The sequence below is a fragment of the Heterocephalus glaber genome, unplaced genomic scaffold (genome assembly GCF_053883595.1).
Source record: "Heterocephalus glaber isolate CG9 unplaced genomic scaffold, H.glaber_assembly_v1.0 deba00000122, whole genome shotgun sequence".
Classification (NCBI taxonomy): domain Eukaryota; kingdom Metazoa; phylum Chordata; class Mammalia; order Rodentia; family Bathyergidae; genus Heterocephalus; species Heterocephalus glaber.
Window position 1 is genome coordinate 70,590,795 of NW_028258138.1, and position 24,255 is coordinate 70,615,049.

A 24,255-nucleotide genomic window follows, 5' to 3' on the forward strand; every position below is an offset into this window, starting at 1 on the left:
GACCTAAAGCAGTGACATATAGTCTTAGTGTTTACTATGATTACTTTTAACATGATGAAATATTTTAAATTTGCATTTCATTTATTATTGAGTTAACATTTTTTCATATATTTTTGTCCATTTATATTTGTTATTTGCTTGTTCAAACTCACTGCCTATTTTTTATGATGTAATATGTTTTTGTAATGATTTTAAGGTTTAAGCAAGATAAAGATCAATCTTTCATTGGGAGTTATTCTAATACCCCTTATTAACAGAAAAAAAATATTTATATTGTATCCTTAGTGCCTATAGGTTGAAAGAAGGCACTGCCCAGGGAAATTTTGCATGGTAGGAACTTCTAAAGCATTTTTATAAAATTATTTTTATGGAATTATTGGCCAGTGTGTTCTAGAGAATATAATCAATTTCAAAAGTTTTTTTTTTTTTTTAGTAATCAAAAACAATGTCCCAAATAACACTGAGTAGTCTGATGAGGACACCAATTGCTACCTTGTCTGAGCTCCAAATACTGCCATCTGTCTGGCTGATGCTGCTAGCCCTGGGCACTGAAGCCCACACTGGTACTGCTGAGCATTTAAAAATGGCAAGTGTGTAGTAAAGAAGGTAGCTAGGAACAGATCATATGGCCCTTGTCACATAAAGAGACTTCAGTATGATTTTAGTGAGAAGCATTGAAAGCATTAAACAATACCAACCCGAGGCCAGGGATTTAGCTCAGTGGTTCCGCCACCTGCCTGGCAAGCTCAAGGTCTCGAGTTCGATCCCCATTACCAAAGAAAACCCAAAAAAACAATACCAACCCGATTAGATTTGGATACCTGGAAGATCACTCTGGTTCCTGGGTGGAATATGATCACAGGGCAAGAGAGGCTGAAGGAAGACCAGTAATCAGGCTGTTGATTATCAATCAGATATGATTTGTAATTTTTTAGACAGCCTCCAATGCAGAACAAAGCAGCCCCTGCCAATCCTAGGATGAGTCGTCTAGATATGAACTTGTCAAAAGCTTTATGAAAGTATAAATATATTATCTCTATTAGTTCCTCTTTATCCACACACAAAGAGGAGCCATTCTTAATTCCTTATCCTTTTATGACATCCCTTTTCCTTCTCTGGAATAGCATTGACCCCACAACAGGCTGGTTTGTTTAATACTATGTCTTTTTACCCTTTGGCACAGATCCTGCCAGAAAAGAAAAGATCACATTCCTGTTCTGATTGCAATTCCATTGCATCCAGTCCCTGATTTACTTTATGTTTTCTCATTCCTAGTGCTACCTGACCCAGTCTACTCATAACTTCAGAGGAGATACAGAATACTTGTTGCCTTTCTCTGATATTCTTCAGGATAATTAATGGGGTTCTTGAAGACATTAGAAGTCTGTACAAGAGGCTGTTTTGATCAAATTTGCATGATTTCAAAATATGGACAGCACTTTAGAATTATTTAAAATATAATTCTAAAAACACAGTATTAATAGAGTCTGCGTTTTCAAAGCTACTACTGTCATTTTCTGTCTTTGTGTGAACAGAAAGAATTTTCATAATGTTTCCATTTTTCTTTTAGAGGACCCATTTGTTCTAGTAGCTTTGACTGTACCACTTCCAATTGTTCCTTTCTGGCTTGGTGACTGCATTTTTCTGGCTGAGATAGAGGCTTCTTGTATGCTAATACTCACTATGTCCTGGAGAAAAGCCAAGCCTCATCATCTACATGGAGACCCTTCATTTTGAGTTACAAGAAAGTGCAGTGTGAATTGATATCTCATGGCCAAGTTTCATATTCAAAGGATTGAAGAAAGCTCAGCATTTGACCCCTGACCTTTGAATTTCCCTGGAGATGGCTGGCTGGTTGGAATGTCTGAGATTTCTGGAGCAAATCTGTTCAAGTTTATTTTCTGCCCATAATCACAAAGACTATCACCTTAGTTTGGAGTCAATTCTTTACTTCTATCACCAATTACAGTTAAATCACTCATCTCTTATAATAGGCTCCAGAAGAATCTTGGGACTGGGCAAAGGAAGAAACTGGCAGCCGTTGATACAGAAATCAATAAGGAGAAACTTGGGGGCTATAGTCTGGTGTGACATTCTGGAGGGGAGGAGGAAAGGGGGAGGAGAAAAATGCAGAGGACATTTCTTGACGATTTGCACAGTTAAATACTTTAAAAAGATATGTATGTTTCACACAATTTAAAACACAAAGTTTTCTAAAGAGAGTTTTATTCCTGTTTTATATAAGATGAAGGATAGCAGATTAGAGCTAGCAGTACTCATGAGACATTTGGAGGTCACTTGCCAGTATCTGTAGGTACTGGTTAGGTGTGAAAAAAAAAATCCAGGTATGGGAAGGCAATTTAAATGAGTAACACAGCAGACAATATCCTGTCTACAGGGAAAAGCAGTGTCTTTTCTTAGCTCAAGGACTGCTCACAGCTCAGCTCCAGCTAATAAAGTATCTGACTCCTGGAAGGATGAAGCTGAGGGAAGAGTAAGAAACCCAGCAAAACACAGTGGCTCTGGCAACTGCAGTTGACACCCAAGGGTGGCAATTCAAGCCCTCAGAGTGGAATTAGAGCCCAGGTGATAGTTAACCAAGCCCACGCAGTGTTGATGAGCTCCTTTCTCACTGGAAGGTGGGGCCCAGAAACCAAAATATTTGCAGGAAGGAGACCCCTCAGATCAAGTTACCAAGGAAGAGAGAGGTCAGGAAATCAATTAGAAGGTGGCAATGGAGTCCTTGGGATGGAAAGAAACAAGAGTTGAATTCTGGATAGGAACTGAGAGGCAGGAGCATGCAGTGGCTGTGACCTGTATGATCCAAGGATGGAGAAGAGACCCCAGAGTGGTGCTACCAGTACAGTGGGCACTTTCCTACCTAGACTTCAAATCCCATAAAATTCTGTGCCCTCTTGTCCACTGCTCCGCTTTCCAAAATGTCAAAGAGATCAGCACTCATGTGTGATCCCTCTGGTCACAAAGACTGACCAGTTAGAAGCCCAGGTGACTGCCCTCCCATTGGTTTCTTGACTTTGCTGAGTTCCATGCAGAAGGGCCCTGCCCCACCAAGCTCTGGGCACCACTAAACTGCTGGCTGGATAGAAGTTATATGAGAGAATAGACAGAAAACTTGGAGAAGGCCTAGATGAGAGGGGGTTGCACAGCCTGCCCACCTGCAGAAGCAGAGAGGGAACAGAAGTAAACAGCAACAGGAACTGCCACAGAGAGAAAGGGCCTGGGAAGAACCCCCAAACTGAAACCTGGAAGATTAAGTGCTTGACCAGTCTCACCCTCAGCTCCCTCTGCTCCAAACTAATTGAAGACAAAACGTCTGGCTAGTCACACCCACAGGAGCACAGCTGAAAGCTAACAGAACCCTGTTCCCCTGGAAAGGACTCTGCTTTTGCATCTCTGCAATGTACATAGCAGAGAATAAGAATTAATTAGTGCTTTATGATCAGAGTAGAGTAACCCTCACCAAAAATTGTGTACAGAGGACTCAAATACAAGCTGTCAGTTTATTAATTGCTTCTAGACCTCCTATAGGTTCCCCCAATCTCTAATCATACTTTCCTCCCTCTTCTTTCTTTCCCCATCCCCCAAAGATAACCTCTCAAAGCCCTTCTTCCTTCTCCATTCCAGATACAAAAATATCACTACCAAAGTCCTATCTCCTCACTTTCATTTTGTTTTGTTTTCACCTTCCCTTCTTTCTGAACTATTTTCTTTTTTTTCTTCTTCCTCACTCTCTCATCCTCTGCATCCCAGCGTACTTGTCATCATTGACAAGTCACCCATTAGCTTCCTAAGTTATTTGAAAGAGGAAGAATGTGAAATTGTCAAAACAATTAATTTAAGTTTTATGATTGAGATATGTTTGATTCTGAAGATGCTGGTGTAATTACTGTCTGCTTGTAATACAGCAACTGTTATTGGCTTCATTACATCAAGTAGGCTAAAGAGGGGTGTAAACAGCAAAACATAATCAAACACAGATCACAGTATAGGGAGATGGAATCTAACTAAATAGATCTCCACAGTGGTGATAGAGTTTTTCTTTCCTAACTGATCTTCAATCTGCTGCACAAAACCAATAGAAATTTAAGAAGGCAAGACAACAAGATGCCTCCCAAAATACTTAACTCCCTAAAAGCTGATATCATAGGCTCTGAAGCAGAGAACATTACAGGGGTTAAAATGATTAAAATGAATAATTGATAATTTGAAATAGGAAAAAAGGTCCAAAAACAAAGGGGTGAAGGGAGGGGAAGGGGAAAGGAAAGGAGGGAAAGGAAAAACTATGAGAAAAGAAAAAAAAATGGAAATGATGTCTATGTAAATAGGGAAGGGTGGAGGGGGTGAAGGGTGCACAGGTAATGCGGAAAAAATAAGAACCAAGATACATCATGTACAGGTACAAACACCCAATGATAAATGTAAATGAATTGTATACCTAAAATGTACCAATAAAAGAATTTAAGAAAAAAAAAAGAACAAATGGTCAAAATGTTCAAAGAGATTAAAGAAGAAACATATAAGTAAATTCACAAGATTGTTGGTGAACTTAGGATTTAAATAAACAGATAAAAGAATTTAATTAATAAATGTTCAGTGAGTTCAAAAAAGAAAAGCTGATGCAGTTAAACAAGACGTGAATGACCATTTTGGTAAAGAATTAGAAATTATGAAAATAAATCTAGAAAAAGTCCAGGATATAAAAAATTCAATGGAAAGCGTGGGTAGTAGATTTGACCAATGTGAGGACAGAGTGTCAGGACTTGAAGAGAAGGTTGATATAGTAGATCATGTATTCAATGATATCCTAAAAACATTAAGACACCATGAAAGCTGGATCCAACAGCTGCTACAAGACTAAAAGAAAACAAAACCTCATAGGAGCACAATTCATAACACATAAATCTTGGAAGCAGTTATGTCCATCAACAGTTGGATGGATAAAGAAAATGTGGTATCTATACACAATGGAGTACTACTCTGCCATAAAGATAAACTTGAGTCCTTTGTAGGAAAATGGATGTACCTTGAGACCATATTGTTAAGTGAAATAAATCAGACACACAAACTCAAATATTGCATGGTTTCTTTTATATGAGAAACCCAAATTATAAAGAAGAGGAAAATAAAAATTAGATAATGGGATATAGGGAGATAGATATTTCTCAAATGGGAGGGGGATCAAAAGATGGAGGGAGGGGGAGAAAGAGGAGGAAAAGGGATATGAAAAAGGAAATTAAGATGTGTTATGTAAATGTATTAACTCTGCAAAAGGAATGAAACATTATGTACTGCAAACATGCACTAATAAAAATATAAAAAAAGAAAAGTTGGAAGATGAGTCAAAAGGTATACAAATTTTATTCACTGAAATCAAAGCAGAAATATTACCAAACCTAGAGAAAGAATTGAATTTTCAAGTATGAAACATATAGAACCCCAAGTAGCTACAGCCAGAAAAGAATCTCTCCACAACACATTGTAATCAAAATTTCAGGAATTTAACACAAACAGAACATACTAAAAGCTGTTACAGAAAAGCAGAAAGTAACCTATAACAACTAGTAACCTATAAAAGCAAGTCTATCAAAATAACAGTGGATTTCTCCAGACAATCCTTAAAGTCAGAAGATAGTGGAGCAAAAGTTTTCAAGCCCTAAAAAAACAATTCTATATCTTGCAAAATTGGCCTTCAAAATTGACAAGAAGTAAAGACTTTCCATGACAGAGTAATCCTAAAGAAATATATGACCACCAAATCAGCATTACAATAATACTTAAGAGAATCCTAGACAGAGAGAAGGAGGCCAAAAGTACCAAAGGAAAGTATACATCCAGCTGGGAGAGTAGTTAAAGAAAAGGAAAAAATGAAGGAATCAACACTAGAAAAATAACACAATGATAGTTTATAATAATAAGTTTCAATGTCAATGGTCTTAACTCCCCAATCAAAAGACAGACTGGTAGATTAGATAAAATAATGAAATTCAACAATGGCTTCCTGCAGGAGACACACCTCATCCAAAATAAAGTATATACACTGAAAGTAAAAGGATGGAAAATGATATTTCAAGCAAACAGAGCCAGACAGCAAGCAGGAATAACTATGTTATTTTCAGACACATCAGGCTTCAAATAAAAAATGATCAGAAGAGACAAAGAAAGTCACTATAAACTAGTAAAGGGAATGATTCAAGAGGAAGAGATCATAATTGTAGACATACAAGCACTGAATGTTGGTGCACCCAACTTCATAAAACAACAACTACTGGACAAAAAGGACAGATAGACAATGCAATCATAGCAAGGAACTTCAATACCCCACTCTCACAAGTAGGTCAACCAGAAAAAATTCAACAAAGAAATATCAGAGTTAAACCACACCAGTGAAAAAATGGACTTAACAGATACCTGCCATGTGTTTCATCCAACAACAGAATGCACATTTCTTTTTGCTCAGCAGCAAATGGGATTTTTTCCAAAATAGGCCATAAGGCATACTTACACAAATACAAAAGAGTCCAAATGATCTCCTTCATACTATCAGATTATACTGGAATGAAACTAGAAACCAACAGCAAAAGAAACCACAGAAACTTTGCAAATACTTTGGAGATTGAATGATACATTTGAGAAATTCCTAGACACATATGAATTACAAAAATTGAACAAAAAAAAGAGATAAAAACTGGCCAGGCATAGTAGCACATGCTTGTAATCCCAGCACTAAAGAGGCTGAGGCAGGAGTATCATCATGAGTGTGAGGACAGCCTGGGTTACACAGTGAGTTCAAGGCCAGCCTGAAGTATGTAGTATGATCCTGTCTCAAAGAGAGAGAGAGAGAGAAAACGACCTCAAATAGAGCAATAACAGGCAATGAAATAGAGGCAGTAATAAAAACCCTACCAATTAAGAAAAGCCCACAACATGATGGATTCACCACATAATTCTACTAGAACTTCAGGGAAGATCTAACTCCAATACTTCTCAAATTCTTCCCTAAAATTGAAAGGGAAGAAGGACTGTCAAACTCATTTCTCAAAGCTAAAATTACCCTGATTCCCAAACCACACAAAGACTTAGCAAAAACAAAACTAAACAAAAACCACCAAACAACAACAACAACAAAATTATAGGCCAATCTAGTTAGTGAACATAAATGCAAAAATCCTCAACAAGATACTGACAAACCGAATGCAACAAATCATTAAAAAGGTCACACATCTGGGCCAGAGATTTAGCTCAGTGGTTCCGCCACCTGCCTCACAAGCCCAAGGTTGATATCTGGTACCAAAAAAAAAAAAAAAAAAAATCACACATCATGACCAGTTTCAAGGATTGTTCAACACACATAAATCAATAAATATAATACATCACATAAACAAAAGTAGGGCAAAAATCACATGATCATATCAATAGGTGTAGGAAAGGCTTTTGACAAAACTCAACACCCATTTATGATAAACTCTCTGATGAAAATAGATATAGAAGGACCTATATCAAACTAATACAAGCCACTTATGACAAACCTACAGCAAACGTCATACTAAATGTGGAAGAAATGAAATCATTTCCTCTAAAGTCAGATACAAAACAAAGTTTCTACTTTCAGCACACCTGTTCAATATAGAACTTGAAATCTTAGCTATAGCAACCAGACAAGAGAAAGAAATAAAAGGTATACATATAGGAAAGGAAGAAGTCAAACTCTCCTTATTCACAGATGACATGATCCTTTACATAGAAGACCCAAAATTCTTCACCAGAAGACTCTTAGAGCTAATAAATAAATTCAGCAAAGTAGGATACAAGGTCAATACACTGAAATCAATAGTGTTTCTGTACACCAACAATGAAGGCACCAAGAAAAGAAAATCAGGAAAACAACCTCATTTACAATAGCTTAAAAAAAAAACACCCTAGGAATCAACCTAACTAAGGAAATGAAAGACCTCTATAATGAATACTATCCAGCTCTGTGAAAAGAGATTGAAGGAGACATTAGAAAATGGAAAGATATTCTCTGTTCTTGTATAGGCAGAACCAATATTGTAAAAATGGTCATGTTGCCAGAAATGATATACAGATTTAATGCAATCCCAATCAAAATGCCAACAGCACTCTTCTCAAAACTAGAAAAATCAATCTTAAAATTTTTAATGGAACCAGAAGAAATCTCAAATAGCCAAATACAACCCTGAGCAATAAGTGCAAAGCAGGACACATCAGAATCTTGGATTTCAAGTTATATTACAAAGCTAAAATGATTAAAAATAGGATTGTCCTGGCACAAAAACAGACATATTGATCAGTAGAACAAAACTGATGGTACGGAAAAAAAAATCCCAGGGTCTTCAGCCAATCTTCAACAAAGGGACCAAAAGCATATATTAAAGAAAAGATAGCCTCTTTAATCATGGATCCTCAGATAATTGGTTAGCCAAATACAGAAGAATGAATCTAGATTCATATGTCTCACTGTATGCTATAATCAAATCAAAATGGATCAAAGACATAAATATCAAAATAATCTGCTGAAAAATAAAATAGGCACAATTCTTGACATAGTCAAGGACTTTCTGAACAGAATCTGAATTGCACAAGAAATAACACCAATAACCAATAAATGGTATAATATCAAATTAAAAACTTCTGTACAGCAAAGGAAACAATGAACAGAGCAAAAAGTAGGCAAAATTTTTCCAACTATTCCTTAGACAGAGGACTAATATCTAGAATATATAAAAAGATTCAAAAAGTTAGACCCCTTATAATAAAAAACAATAAAAATGAGCAATTAAAATGAATAAACACCTCAGAAGAAGTACAAATGGCTTATAAATATATGAAAGCATGTTCAGCAACTTTAGACATTAAAGAAATACAAATCAAAGTAACTCTGAGATTCTGTCTTACTCCGGATAGAATGGCTATCATCAATAACCCAAAAAAGAAGAAATGTGGGTTGAGATTGTTGGAAAAAAGCAAACTTCTGCATTGTCGGTGGCCATATAAACTAGTACAATCACTATAGAAATCAATATGAAGATTCCTCAAAAAACTAAAACTAGAAATTCCATTTAACGCAGCTATATTTCTTCTGGGTATCTCCCCCAAAGACATCATATTACAGTGATACGTGAGTATCATGTATATAGCAGCAGAACTCATAATAGCTAAATCTTGGAAGCAATATATATATGCTATTAAGGAAGGATTAATTTGAGTCATTTGCAGGAAAATGGATGCACTTTGATGCCATAATGCTAAATGAAATCAGACATGGTTAAATATTGCAGTTTCTCTCATATGAGAAATCTAAAGTATAAATAATTTAAAGAGCAAAATGAGAGGTAGATGACAGGAAATAGGGAGGTAGACTGTGGAGATGTGAAAGGGATGGGGGGGTAGGTGGGAAGGGGGAGAGGAAGAAGTAAAAAGGACTAAGGTACTATATGTATTATGTATAAACTCTCCATGATCAATGTATTTATTATATATCACAAACACATACTAATAAAAAAGAAAGAAAATAAGATAGAAAAACATCAAAGCGTACTATTATTAATTTTGTGAGTCAACTACCCTGAAGCCATATCTTAGAAGCTAAGCAGGCAGCTTCCACTCCAAAGATAAGCTCTACAGTAGGGTGGCCCAAAAATGATTTATTTGGTTCTTCCAACCATTAGGAAGGAGACAACAATGCAGACTGCAAGAAGGAGGAACTGCTATTGGTCTGCAAATCCTGGGGATGGTTGAGTTTTCTGGAGACACTTGGGCAGGCCTGTGTCTTAATAAATTCTTGTAAGGCACTGGCCTGAATATCTCCTCTGCATTGTTTAATGCTTATGAGCCTGTCACTTGCCCTGAGGCTATGAATATGAAGAATATACAGGTCTTTCTTAGAGGAATTAATAGTGAAGAAAGACAATTATAGCAGACAAAAACTCATAAAGCTTTGATTTGTGTCTAGCACTAAGTTAAACTAGGGCTTTACACATCCTCCAAAATACCTCAAAGGAAGTCCCCATTATGCAATGAGATTTAAAGGGTTAATAACTTCCCCAATTCCCCAGCTAAGGGCTGACATAGAACACAAACCTAGCAGCCTGACTCCAGAGGGTGTATATTGAGCCAGTCTTTGAAAGGGATATAGACAGATGTGGTGAAAGTGTGCGTACTGAGAAAAGACACCCAGTCTAGCCTGGAGGGCATAAGAGCTAGTACCTTGGAAAGTAGGGACTTCCAGTTGCACTTTTAGGTTTTCTAGTACATTCACAGATTTATAGAATGTTAGATCTGGGAGAATTTTTGAAGATCTACTAGTTTCACAGCTTAATTTTAAAGGAAAAGTTTGGACAGGAGAAATTACCTGTTCAATTTTTCTAGAATCCTTCCTATTTTAAAACTAGGATTCTAGGTTTTGATTAGGAACTGATTGCCCTTGTCACCTACTTGTAACTAGAAGTGACCTTGTCAGGTGCTAGACAATTGCCGGTCAATTTTCTGACCTCATACATACAGAAGATTGAAAAACCATTTTATTGGGGGAATGATTTGGGGTGAAATTGGGCAGATGTCTAAAGCATTTTGTATACAAAGCAAGTATTGGCAGGTTTGTCCCTTCTGGGGGTGCTGAACATAAAAGCATCCTCCCCCTCCCCCTCCCCCTCCCCCTCCTCCTCTTCTTTCTACTCCTCCTTTCCTCTTTGAGCTCACCCTCCCTCCCAGCTCCTCTTCCTCCTCCTCCTCCTCCTCCTCCTCCTTTTGTGGTACTAGGGATCAAACACAGAGCCCTTTCACTGAACATCATTCCCAGTCATTTTTATTTTTTATTTTGAGACAGGGTCTTGGTAAGTCATTAAGTTGCCCAGGCTAGACTCAAACTTGCAGTCCTCCTGGCTGGGCCTCTCAAAGTGCTGAGGTCACAGGCAGGCACTACCAGACCCAGCCAGACTTCTTTTTTTTTTTTTTCAGTATATTTATTGATGGGTCAATTGTGCCAGTATTTTAATTCACATGTAATGATGCAGACCCTATGTCAATAACAACTAACAATACTACTTTAATTGAAAAATGATAAACTGTTTCCACTTATGTTGTGATTATATGATACTCAAATTTTGTATCCTTTACAGAAATAAAGCATGATAAATTGCAATTTGCCACAACACACTTTCTCTAAATCTAAGACACAACACAGTTTTACACAACTCTACTTTTATAGAACAACCAGATTTATAATTGATTTCATTAGATTTATCAATATACATGGCAGCTTTCTCAAATCTCAAAATACCAAAAGTATGTAATTTTAAAGGTGAAAAATTACTTTCCTTTAGATATTCCTATTAAAATCTATAAGCAAAAATAATTGATAAACTAACACACTTTAGAAATCAGAATATTTTAAATTAAAATATTTTTAATGAATATGTCTTTTAATTAACTATCATAGTTAAATTTAATATCACAAAACAAAATGGCTTATCCCCACCAATTTCCCAAGTGAGGGAAAGTCATTGGGATTTACACTTAATATAAGTTTTAAATGTGATTATTAAATGATAATATTTTATCAATTATAGGAAATGTTTATTTATATATTTTTAAATTTTGGTATCGGGGATCAAACTCGGGTCCTTGTGCTTGTGAGGCAGGTGCTGGAACCAGGGAGATGTTCATTTATAGGAATTTCCTCAGGACCAGCAATTGTTTTAGGCCAAGTTTGAGCCCATGTCAACCTTCCAGGTTACATTCAGTGCACCTAACTTGCCTAATAAGTTTATCAATTTAAGAATTGGAGTTTCATTGATAATAAGGGAGAATAAGCAGTAGCTAATCCACTGTTCAACTGATAAAAGACAAAAAAAAAAAAAAGCTAAACCTGAATGGGATAATTTCAAGTAATAATTTTTAAAAAATTTTTAAACTTTAAACAAGAATGGCCAAGACTGTTGGCTTAAGATTTCACAGGATAACCTTAAGAAAAAACCAAAAAAGAAACACACATAGAAATAGTGAAGTCATTGAAACTTATTGATAAAAAACTAAAGTTTAGTAGTCATTGACGGGGTTACAGCAACTTATTGTCTACATTTAAAATTAATTTTAAAGAAAACTAGAAACAAAGAATGCTATTAAGAAACAACAAAAATGATAAACATTTAACACCTAAAGAGTACTTAAGATCCTAAATAAAAATATTAAAGATAAAAGGGCTTTGAAATTTTTTCCAACAATTCATCTTATAAAATCGATTTCTAAATACCTCATATCCTTTTTGTTTTGGTGTTTTGTTTGCTATCAACTAGACATTAATACAGTAGAAAATCTCAGGTTCTTTTCAAATGCTTGGCATTATAATGTGATCTCATATCTTTCCTTAAATTAAATTTTTCTCCACATATTCCACATGTATACAGATGAACATCCATGTGCTGCTCCAATTGTTCATTATTTGGGAATATCTGAAAGCAGACCTGGTCTGCTTATATAGTCTCACCAGCAGATAAATGAGAAATCATATGCCATACATGGTCATGTTTTCTGAAGTTTCCTTGATCACAAATGGAACAGACATACCTGGCCATGCCTTTGTGCATATCATTGTGCAGACACAACTGACGTTCTCTTAAAAACTGCTTCCCATATGTCTGACAAACAGTTTTTCCTTAGTATGAACAGTATAGTGTTCTCTTAAATGACACCACTGATAAAATCCTTTTCCACACAGATTACAAAAATGCTTTCGCCTATGATCTCTTTCATTTTCTTCCATAATTGCACTTTTAAACATATCTTGATCTAGGCAGCTAGACATATGTTCAACCACTAGATTTTCAGTTTCAAAACGCTGGCCACAATTAGGACATCGAAAAGGACAGGCAGAATGTTTAAATAACTGCTTTTTTTGAATACTGTTTATTTGGTAATGACTGTCCCTAAAATCATCCAGCATTTCAACAAATATTTCTCTTATTTCAGACTGTTCATCAGGGTTTTCTTCCATGTCCATCTTCTCTTCTGTATTTCCTAGCCCATGCATTGTCAGATCTTGGGGTTCTCCACCTCTGTGCATGTTCCTGAAGCTGCCAACCCTTACGAGGATCTGTCCACATTTACCGCATGCACAGATGTTCTCAATGTGTTTGGCTAGGTAATGAGAAAGACTTCTTTAATAAGATAAAGCCCTAGTTGTTAAGCTAATGTTAGATTTTCAGATACTTACAGTTAAATGCACTCTTAGATGTTACATACACTTTCAAGGGGTATCATAAAATATACCTGTTCTTCGGATTCTAAGTTTATTCATAGAATCCAAAATGGAGTCAGTAAATGTTCATGAATGAACAAAACTGCCTGATTTGTTAAATTTCTCTTCTAGGGACTATAAAGAGTTGGACTACTTGGTTTTTACACATATCACTGTTAATAGTGCTGTAGTGGGCTGTGTCAGATTTTCTTGGGCAATTTTAGATTTTAAAACTTTAGATTATGTTAATGAGCACCCCAAGGGCCCTCATGATTAAGAAAGAAGAAAAGCTCTGTAGGCTGTCACATGGAAATTGCTTTCATTAAAGGCACTTTAAATTCTATCTTAACTTCTACTTCAATTGCTCTTTTAATATACATTGTTGAGATCCCAAATTAAGTTTCAGTATGGTTTTCTTACTCTTGGACCTAGAGATGACAAAAAGGATAAACTGCTTCTATATGTCCCATACTTTGGACACCTGTTATTTATTGTTTTAGAAGGGCACACACCTTCCTTTTCAGCTACATGCTAATTTATTTGGGAACAATGACCTCAGCTTAGTTATTCTAGTATCTACTATAGAAGATACACCATAGCACCCTGAGGCAGGAGCTACCATATTTCCCCCAAAATAAGAACTAAGTGAAAGTAAACCCTAGCATGATTTTTCAGGATGCTCATAATATGAGCCCTACCCCCAAAATGAACCCCAGTTAAGACTGTCAGGCAGATGGAGGCATTTAGTACGTCTATTGCAACACACAACAGAAGTGTTGAATTATGAAATAATAATATTAATATATAATTAAATATAAATAAATTATAAACATTACATTATTGACATTAATACTAAAAATAAATGATAACATAAATTATAATTAAATATGTAAACACTCAAGCAGGAGCCTTTGGACAAAAGGTAAACGCCTATGTAAACAGATGAACTCGATACTTACTGCTGAGTGACCAGAGTATAGACACAATGCACAATGTGTGCACTTGATAATGAACAGATGTGGTTGTGCCTAATATGAATCTTCATAATTCAATATGTTGTGTGTTGTAACAGATGTACTTATGCATTTGTATGTAATAAAGAAACGTTTTCTGAATTTTGGTGCCTGTAATTTTTTGTTGTTTTTGTGTGGACCATAATTCTTAACTATCATCATTTTTGTTGCCACTCCTGTCTCATAAGTCTTCAATTAGCACTTAATTTAATGGAAACTCTGTGAAGCCTCACCTGCACGAGGTTGTGACTTGGGTGAAGAATGCATGGGATAAAATCACTGACCTCTGTATTGCCAATGCACTATGAGTAAGCTACACGGACAAGAAGTGCTCATTTAAGGAGAGCTCTACTGCTGGACAAGAGAGATTGGGACCAATGGTTCTACATGAGCTAGAGTTGCAAGAAATTCAGGCCAGAACTTGGGGTTGGGAGAGTTATGATGATGTTTCAGAAGATTACTGAAGGACTGTATTTGTACATGAATAAATGTAGATATTTGTGCATGAATAAATTAATAAATGTAGATTGCTGTACATGAATAAATGTAAGTTTTGTGCATGAAAAAATAAGATATTCCCTGAAAAAAAGCTCTGTTGTGTCTTTCAGAGGAAAAATTAATATAAAATCCAGTCTTATTTTTGGGAAACACAGTATGTATTTACTGAGTCACAGCAGTAAAAATAAAGAATAACAATAATAATAACAAATGTTTGCCTGTCTGTGTGCTGAAAACCATGTGGATGAATTAATGCATTATCTCACTTAACTCTCACAAAATAAATGCCTGTGAAATAAATAATTTCCTTCTTTCAAATGAGGAAGGAAAGGCTTAGGGAAGTTCTTACTTGCTCAAACTCATTTGGCTATAAAAGTATTGGACACAAGCGCCTGTAATCTTTTTTTTTCTGTATTAAATTCTTTTATTGGTACATTGTAGGTATACAACACAATTACATTTCTCATTGGGAATTGTACCTTTACATAATGCATCTTGGTTCTTTTTTTTCCCCATTCCTAGCCCTCCCTTCACACCCTCCACCCTTCCCGACTTACAAAGACTTTATTGCCATTTTTTCCATTTCTCATCATTTTTCCTTTCCCTTTCCTTTCCCCTCCCCCTCCCACTACCCCTACCCCTACCCCTTTGGACCTTTTCTTCCTATTTTACATTACCCATTATTCATTCTAATCATTGGTACATTTTAGGTATACAATATAATGACATTCATCATTGGAAATTTGCACCTTTACATAGTCTCTCTTGGTTCTTATTTTTCACCCTTGCCCAGCCCTCCCTTCAACCCCTCCAGTCCTCCCTATTTACAAAGATTTTGTTCCTATTTTTCCATTTTCTCATATTAATCCCATTCCCTTCTATCCTTTCCCCTAGCCCTCCCACTTCCTTCCCCTTTGCCCCTTTTCTTCCTATTTCACATTACCTATTATACATTTTAGTCCTTATTTACACTTTCAGTTTCTCACACCAGAGAAACTATTCGGTGTTTACACATGTGTGTCCTACTTATTTCACTTAAGAGTATTGCCTCAATGTGCATCCACTTAGCTATAAATGTCTCTAATTTCTCCTTTTTTATGGCTGAGTAGTACTCCATTTTATAAAAAAACCACATTTTCTTATCCAGTCGCCAGATGATGGGCATTTGGGCTGTTTCCAAGTTTTAGCTATTACAAACTGCTTTGCTATGAACATGGGCACACATATATCACTGTGGTATGATTCTTTTAATTCTTTGGGGAAGATCCCCAGCAGTGGAATAGCAGGGTCAAATGGGACTTCCAGTCCTAGTTCTTTGAGGTATCTCCATACTGATTTCCACAGTGGTTGCATCAGTCTACACTCCCACCAGCAGTGGAGCAGGGTTCCTCTTTCCCCACAGCCCCACCAGCATTTGTTATTGGTTGATTTCATGATAGCAGCCATTCTTTCTGGAGTGAAGTGGAATCTCAGCATTGTTTTCATTTGCATCTCTCGAATGACCAGTGATGTTGAACATTTTTTCATGTATTTATTTGCCATTTCTACTTCTTTGTGTGAGAAATGTCTATTCATTTCAGATGCCCATTTTTTGATTGAGTCTTCAAATTTGGGAGGTCTGATCTTTTTAAGTTCTTTATAGATTCGAGATAGTAGACCTCTGTCTGAGGAAGAGCAGGTGAAGATTTTTTTCCCACATTGTAGGTTGTCTCTTCACACTGCTGGTGGTTTCTCTTGCTGTGCAGAAGCCTTTTAAAAAGAAGAGATCCCACTTGTTGATTGTTTGTGCTAGTTCAGGGGCAACTGAGGTTTGTTCATAAAATCTTTTCCTACACCGATGTCTTCAAGAGTTCTACCTAACCTCTGTTCCAACTGGTTCAGAGTTTCTATTTTAATATTTAGATCTTTAATCCATTTTGATTTTAGTTTAGTGCATGGTGAGAGATACAGGTCTAGTTTTAATCTTTGGCAAGTTGAAGCCCAATGTTTCCAGCACCATTTATTAAAGAGGCTATCTTTCCTCCAGTGAGGGTGTTTGGCTCCTTTATTGAAGATGAGATAGCTAAGTGTGTCTGGCGTTGTTTCTGCATCTTCTAATCTGTCCCACTGGTCCTCAGGTCTGTTTCTTTGCCAGTACCATGCTGTTTTATCCCAGTAGCTTTGTAGTAGAGTTGCAGGTTGGGGATTGTGATACCCCCTGCCATGTCTCTGTTACCTAGAATTGCTTTTGCTATTCTGGGTCTCTTCTTGTTCCAAATGAATTTGTGGATTGTTTTCCCAAGGTCCATGAGGTAGGCTGCTGGGATCTCAATTGGAATTGCATTAAATCTATATAGCAGTTTTGGAAGTATGGCCATTTTCACTCTATTAATCCTTCCTACTCAGGAGCAGGGCATGTCTGTCCATTTTCTGATATCATCTTCAATCTCTCTTTTCAGAGTGCCATAGTTTTGAGAGAACAGGTCTTTCATTTCTTTCATTAGGATGATTCCTAGGTATTTCAGTTTTTTGGATGCTATTGTGAAAGGAATTATTTGCTCTATTTCTCTCTCAGTGAGTCTGTCATTGGTGTAGAGGAAAGCTATTGACTTTTATGTGTTGACCTTGTAACCAGCTACTTGACTGAATTTGGTTATTAAGTCTAGAAGACTTTTGGTGGAGTTCTTGGGGTCTTCTATATAGAGTATCATGTCATCTGCAAATAATGACAATTTGACTTCTTCATTACCTATCTTTATTCCTTTTATTTCTTTCTCTTGTCTAATTGCTGTGGCTAATGTTTCCAGAACTATATTGAACAAGAGTGGTGATAACGGACATCCTCATCTTGTTCCTGATTGTAGTGTGAAGGATTTCAGGTTTGACCATTTAGTATGATATTGGCTGTTGGTTTTTCATAGATGGCTTCTATCAGTTTGAGGTAGAGACCATCTATTCCAATTTTTTGTAGGGTTTTTATCATAAATGCATGTTGGATTTTGTCAAATGCTTTTTCTGCGTCTGTGGAAATAATCACATGGTTTTTGCCCTTGGCTCTATTGATATAGTGTATTACACTGATTGATTTGCGTATATTGAACCATCCCTGCATCCCTGGGATGAATTCCACTTGATCAGGGTGTATGATCTTCTTGATGATCTTCTGCATTCTGTTTGCCAGTATCTTATTAAGGATTTTTGCATCTATGTTCATTAGTGAGATTGGCCTATAGTTCTCTTTTTCAGTTGGGTCTTTCTCTGCTTTGGGGATCAAGGTGATGCTTGCTTCCAGGAATGAATTTGGGAGTATTGCTTCCCTTTCAATTTCATTGAAGAGTTTAAACAGTAGTGGCAGCAGTTCCTCTCTAAATGTCTTGTAGAATTCAGCAGTGAAGCCATCAGGGCCTGGGCTTTTCTTAGTTGATAAGTTTTTAATTACATTTTCAATTTCATTGGTTGATATTGGGTTGTTCAGAATTTTTAGGTCTTCTTTGTTCAACTTTGGTAATTCATATGTATCTAGGAATCTGTCCATTTCTTCTGTGTTGTCCATCTTATTGGCGTATAGGTTCTGGAAGTAGGTATTGATGATCCTCTGGATTTCTGCTGGGTCTGTTGTCATTTCACCCTTTTCATTCCTAATTGCATGGATTTGGGCCTTTTCTTTCCTTTTTCTGACAAGGTTGGCTAAAGGTTTGTCAATTTTGTTGATTCTTTCAAAGAACCAACTCTTGGCTTCATTGATTTTTTGTATCGTTCTCCTAGTCTCCATTGCATTGATTTCTCCTCTGATCTTTATAATTTCCTCCCTTGTATGAGCTTTGGGGTTGTCCTGCTCTTCTTCTTCTAGAAGCTTGAGGTTCAGCATCAGATTGTTTAATTGGGCTTGTTCTGTTTTCCTAATATGTGTATTCACTGCTATGAATTTCCCTTTTAAGACTGCTTTCATTGTGTCCCATAGATTCCGATATGTTTTATTGTCACTGTCATTTAATTGAACGAACTGTCTGATTTCTTCTTTAATTTCCTCTGTGACCCATTGGTTATTCAGAAGTGTGTTGTTCAATTTCCACGTGTTTATGAAATTTTTTGAGTTTCTTTTGTGATGGATCTCTAATTTTATCGCACTGTGGTCTGATAATATACAGGAGATAACTTCAATTCCTTTGCACTTACTTAAACATGTTCTATGTGTGCGTATGTGGTCTACTTTGGAGAATGATCCATGTAGAGCTGAGAAGAATGTGTATTCTGATTTTGTGGGGTGGAAGACTCTGTAAACATCTGTTAAGTTCATTTGTGCAAGAGTTCGATCGAATTCTTGTATTTCATTACTTATTTTTAGTCTAGTTGATCTATCTATTTGTGACAGTGGGGTGTTGAGGTCTCCCACTACAATTGTATTAGTGCATATATGACTTTTCATGTCCATTAGTATTTGTTTTATATAGTTGGGTGCACTAGTGTTTGGTGCATAGATATTTATGATTGTCATCTCTTCCTCTTGGATTCTCCCTTTTACAAGGATGTAGTGTCCTTCGTCTTCTCTCTTAATCAGTGTTGGTTTGAAGTCTACTTGATCTGCAAAGAGGAGAGCTACTCCTGCTTTTTTTTGGGTTCCTGTTGCATATAGTATTGTTTTCCCCCTTTAACTTTCAGTCTATGAGTTTCCTTTTGAAGTAAGTGTGTTTCTTGTATGCAGCATATTGTTGGATTTTGCTTCTTGACCCATTCTGCCAGTCTTTTTCTTTTGATTGGTGAATTGAGACCACTAATGTTGACGGTTATAACTGAAACGTATTGACTTGTCATTGGCATGACTTTTTCTTTTTGTTGGGTTCTCCCCCTTTACATTTAATTTCTTGTTGTGCCAGATGAGTTCATTCTGCTTTGCTTCCTGGGGTTGTGATCCTCAATGTCTGCTCCTAGAATATTGTGTAAAATTTTTTGGAGTGCTGGTTTGGTATTCATGAAGTTCCTAAGGTGCTCTTTGTCATGAAAGTATCTTATTTCTCCATCAATTTTGAAAGATAGTTTTGCAGGGTACATCAATCTGGGTTGGAGGCTGTTTTCTTTGAGGGCTTGGAATATGTCACTCTAAGCTCTTCTTGCCTTGAGGGTTTGCACTGAGAAGTCTGCCATGATTCTGATGGGCTTTCCTTGGTACGTGATTTGTGTCTTTTCTCTGACTGCTTGGAGAACTTTGTTCTTCTGTTGTGTTTCTGGAATCTTAACAATTATATGCCTATGTGTAGATTTTTTTTGATCAAGGCTATTTGGAGTCCTATATGCCTCACCAATCTGTGTGTGAAGCTCTTTCCCCCTGCTTGGGAAGTTTTCTGCCATTATTTCTGTGAAGAGATTTTTTATGTCATCTGCACTCTCTCCTGTTTCTTCATTGAGCCCAATCAGTCTTATGTTATTCTTCTTTGCATCATCTAGGAGCTGCTGGATTGATTTCTCATGTTCCCTTATGATTTTGAAGCAATTTTTCTTTTCCTGGTCACTAATTGCAATCTTATCTTGTATATCTGAAATTCTGTCCTCACATTGGCTCATTCTGCTGTGTAGACTTTCAATGGAGTTTTTCATGTCCTGGAAATCTATTTGCATCTGTTTTATGGATTCCATTTCTTTCTTATTTTGGGATTCCATCATGTTCCTGAGCTCCTCTCTAGATTTATTCCTCATGTCTTGCACTAGGGGCACAATTTCTCCTCTTTATCTGAGAAATTATTTCTGATTTCATTTTTTCCAGATCCCCTTTTGTTGCCAGTTCAGTGGGTCCAGGTGGTTGAGTATCAGAGTGTTCCATCTCATTTCCCTTTGGGGTTGCTGTAGGTGATCTGGAAGTCTGGTTTTGAGACTTATTTACGTGTTTTCTCATTTCGACTGGGGAGGGGGGCTGTTAGCGCCTGCACAGATTACCTCCTCTGAGCTGGGAGAGGTGGGACAGGGGCCGGGAGCAGTGGTAGGGATGGTGACCCAAAAGCCCTTTCCTGTGGGCTGGGAGCAGCGGGAGTGATGGTGACCGGGAAACCCCTTCCTCTGGACCAGGAGCAGTGGGATGGTGGCTCAGAAGCCCCTCCCTCTGGGCCGGGAGTGGTGGGAGGGATGGTGGCCCGGAAGCCCCTTCCTCTGGGCCAGGAGCAGGGGGACAGAAGGTGGCCCAAAAGCCCTTTCCTCTGGGCTGGGAGCAGCGGGAGAGATGGTGACCAGGAAGTCCCTTCCTCTGGACCAGGAGCAGTGGGACGATGGCTCAGAAGCCCCTACCTCTGGGCCGGGAGCAGCGGGACTCAGTACCTTGGTCTGGTGGTCTGGTGTCCTCTGCATCTTTGTAGTGTGGAACCAGGTGGCTGCCTGTCTGCAGAGGGGTGATTCGGTGTCTTCTGTGTGACTCAGGACTTCGGTAGGGCATGCACAGACCTTCCTGTGTGCAGCGGGCTGATTCGGCATATTCCGTGCGACTGGGGACCTCGGTAGGGCGTGGGCAGACCTGACTGTCTGCAGCAGGCTGATTTGGCGTGTTCTGTGAGACTCAGGACCTTGGTAGGGCGTGCACAGACCTGCCTGTCTGCAGTGGGCTGATTAGGAAGCACCTGTAATCTTAATTGTGATTCTTTCCAAAAAATGAAATTTATGTACAGTAAAACCTTGATTTGTGACTGTAATTCATTCTGGAAACATGCCTCTAATTCAAAGCATTTGTACATCAAAGCAAATTTCCCTGTAAGGTATAATGGTAGCTCAGATGATTCATTCCACAACCCCAAAAATTCATATAAAAATAATTGCAACACTGTAATATAATATAAAATAATAAAGAAAATACAAATTACAAAGAAAAATAAACAAATTAACCTGTACTTACCTTTGAAAACCTTTGTGGCTGATGGGAGAAGAGAAGAGAAACGAAAGTTATTGCGCAGGACAGCTTTCACTATCACTAGTGAAATCACTGCTATCTATTGGCTCAATGGAATATTTTTCTCTTTGTATAATTTTATGAAGGAATCTATCCAATGACATTTGGTTTTGTCTTCTTTTGAGTATTTCTCAGAAATGTGACATTGCATTGTAGTTGAACAGATTCATCACTCACACTGCTACAGCCTTATTTGAGTGTTGCTTTTCCACACAATTTTGCACTGTTTCCCACATTTTACACATCTCCCTAATCTCATTTGAAGTGGGGGATTCCTCCACCTTCTCCTTCTCCTCTGCAGACAAGATCTCCTCCATAACTTCTTGCTGTTGGGAAACGATCAGCCACAATCTGAGACAGAGAAAGAGAGAGAGCAGCGAGAGAGAGGAACCATTGGCTCAGTTGTGATCATGTGACATTTAGTGTCAGGTACTGCTCCTGTTGCAAGACATTGCTCATTTATCAAGTTAAAATTTATTAGAAATGTTTGCTCATCTTGCAGAACACTCACAGAACAAGTTACTCAATATCCAAGGTTTTACTGTATATTGGTTATTATGTTAATAAGTACCTACTAGTTATAGTTAAAAACCAGTTTCAAGAGCAAGATAAAGAGATGAACATTCCCCAAATAATAGCTACTTATTATATAATGCAATAGGTATTATTATTATTTTAAGGAACTTATTTTAACTAATACTGTGAGGTAGGTATAATCATTTTATAGCTAAAGAAACCAAAACTCAGATAAGTTAAGTAATTTTCTAAAGGTTACACCACCACCAAATCGTAGAACCTAGATTTGAACCCAGGCAATCGCTCTAGCGTCTGTGCTCTTAACCACACACTACACTGCCTCATAAAAGCATAAATGTTGGCCATATGTTGGCCTCTGATTTTTGTAATGTAATTATATAAAGTTGATTTTATCAAATTCAAGGCTAGCTGACCACTAAATGTCACAAAGAAGTTTAAATGTCAGCACTCAAGTCTTTAAGCCTGTTTTTGTTTCATTTGGTAGTAAAATATTTTCCCAGAAGGACAAAATTTCCTTCAGATTCAGTAGTAAGAACTCTGTCATATATTTATTGAGGCATTTCTGTATTACTAGAAAATCATAATACGGGAACTGCATGTTCACTTTTTTTCTTTTGCAGTACTGGGGGATGACCCCAGGGCCTTTGCCCTGAGTTACATTGCCACATTCTCACTCTCTTTTTTTTTTTTTTTTTAATTTTTTGAGACAGGGTCTCACTAAGTCATTAAATTGCCCAGGTTGGACTCAAACTTACAACCTTCATACCTCAGCCTCCCAGAGTTCACTTTTAACTTACAGTTTACATCTGGGCCTTAGCTTCTCTTAACTTTCTTTTGTCTATCACCACCTCTCCCTGTGCCCCATCTGGGCACTCTTGCAGGGGATGTGCTGATGGGAGGTCCAGGGCCTGCTTTTCCTCCTGGGTAATCCCTCACTCCACACGGCCATCCCATCCCATGTTTACTGGGAAATGGGGAGCTTTAGGGATATGTTTTTTTAAAAAATTTCATTATGTAGATCCTAGGAAACCCTAAGCTGGGCCAAGATCGAGGTTGAACTGGGGTTTTCATTCCCGGTTACAAAGTTCTAACACAGTGGTCTCAGTCTTGCCTGTCCATCGCAATCATGTTAGGAATTTTGAAAGAGTTCTCCACGTAGGGCACCACCCTAGTTTCTAATGTAGTTGGTTTGTGGCACTCCCTGAGCTCTGCGAATTAAAGGAGTTGCCTAGAGATCTAACATACAGCCGAAACAAAGAGCTAATTCATCTGTCAACACTGGATACCAGATAGCTCTTTGTTGTGGGAGACTGTCCTGTTCTTCCCAGGATTTTTATCAGTTGACCAGATGCCAGTAGAGCTTTCTCCAGTTTTGATAACCCAAGATGTCTCTAGTCTTTGCCAGATATCTTGGAGTGGGTGTAGGGAAACAAAATTGCTCCCATTGAGAACCATTGGCCCAAGCCATTGCTAGTAACATGGGCTGGGACAGAAATCTCTCTGGAAGGAAAAAGGGAAATGGCTGTTATTGCACACTTTTCTAATGGCAAAATAAACAAAGATGCCAAGAGGGTCTGGCAAAAAACCTGCCTGCTATCGGAGGAAACCTAACTGGTGTGCTTTTTGTTCTTTAAGGTTTTCCATTTCAAAACAAAGAGATGGCATTTTTCTTGGGGAACCTGGTAGAGGAACACATCTTAGAGAATAGGTAATTAAGGAAATGATACACATCTTTCTAGCTGACCCGAGGCACAACTAAGCGAAAATAAATCATTTTTTTTTTTAATTAGTGTGAACAGTCCGGCCCGGGTGAAATATCACCCCTACCTGGGGAGTTACTGCCAGGAGTAGGGAGACAAAGCACAAAAGTGCTAAGTGTATGGAAACCAAGAAGGCCTACAAAAGCTTTGCCACTGAACCAATAACGGAGAGAGCCAAAATGGGTCAGAATGGAGGGACTATGTACATAAGGTTAGGATGTGCTCAAAAAGGAAAGGCTAGGCTTGGGGAATAAAATATTTTAATGGTTG

General features: G+C 37.6%; 1 protein-coding gene across 2 annotated transcripts in view; it reads right to left on the bottom strand.

The window, feature by feature from the left end:
* Window positions 1-12,586: 12,586 nt before the first annotated feature.
* Hgd (homogentisate 1,2-dioxygenase) overlaps window positions 12,587-24,255 on the bottom strand; it is a 73,367-nt gene continuing 61,698 nt past the window's right edge. The window contains exons 14-16 of one of the 2 annotated variants that reach the window (XM_087209217.1): window positions 21,970-22,039; window positions 21,635-21,652; window positions 12,587-13,173 (exon numbers count right to left, since the gene is read on the bottom strand). In XM_087209217.1, coding sequence (XP_087065343.1) covers window positions 12,653-13,173; window positions 21,635-21,652; window positions 21,970-22,039 — 609 coding nt within the window. In that variant the 3' untranslated portion in view covers window positions 12,587-12,652. Of the gene's footprint in view, window positions 13,174-18,487; window positions 21,348-21,634; window positions 21,653-21,969; window positions 22,040-24,255 lie in introns of those variants that run through there. The other variant, XM_087209221.1, reaches the window with a different exon arrangement.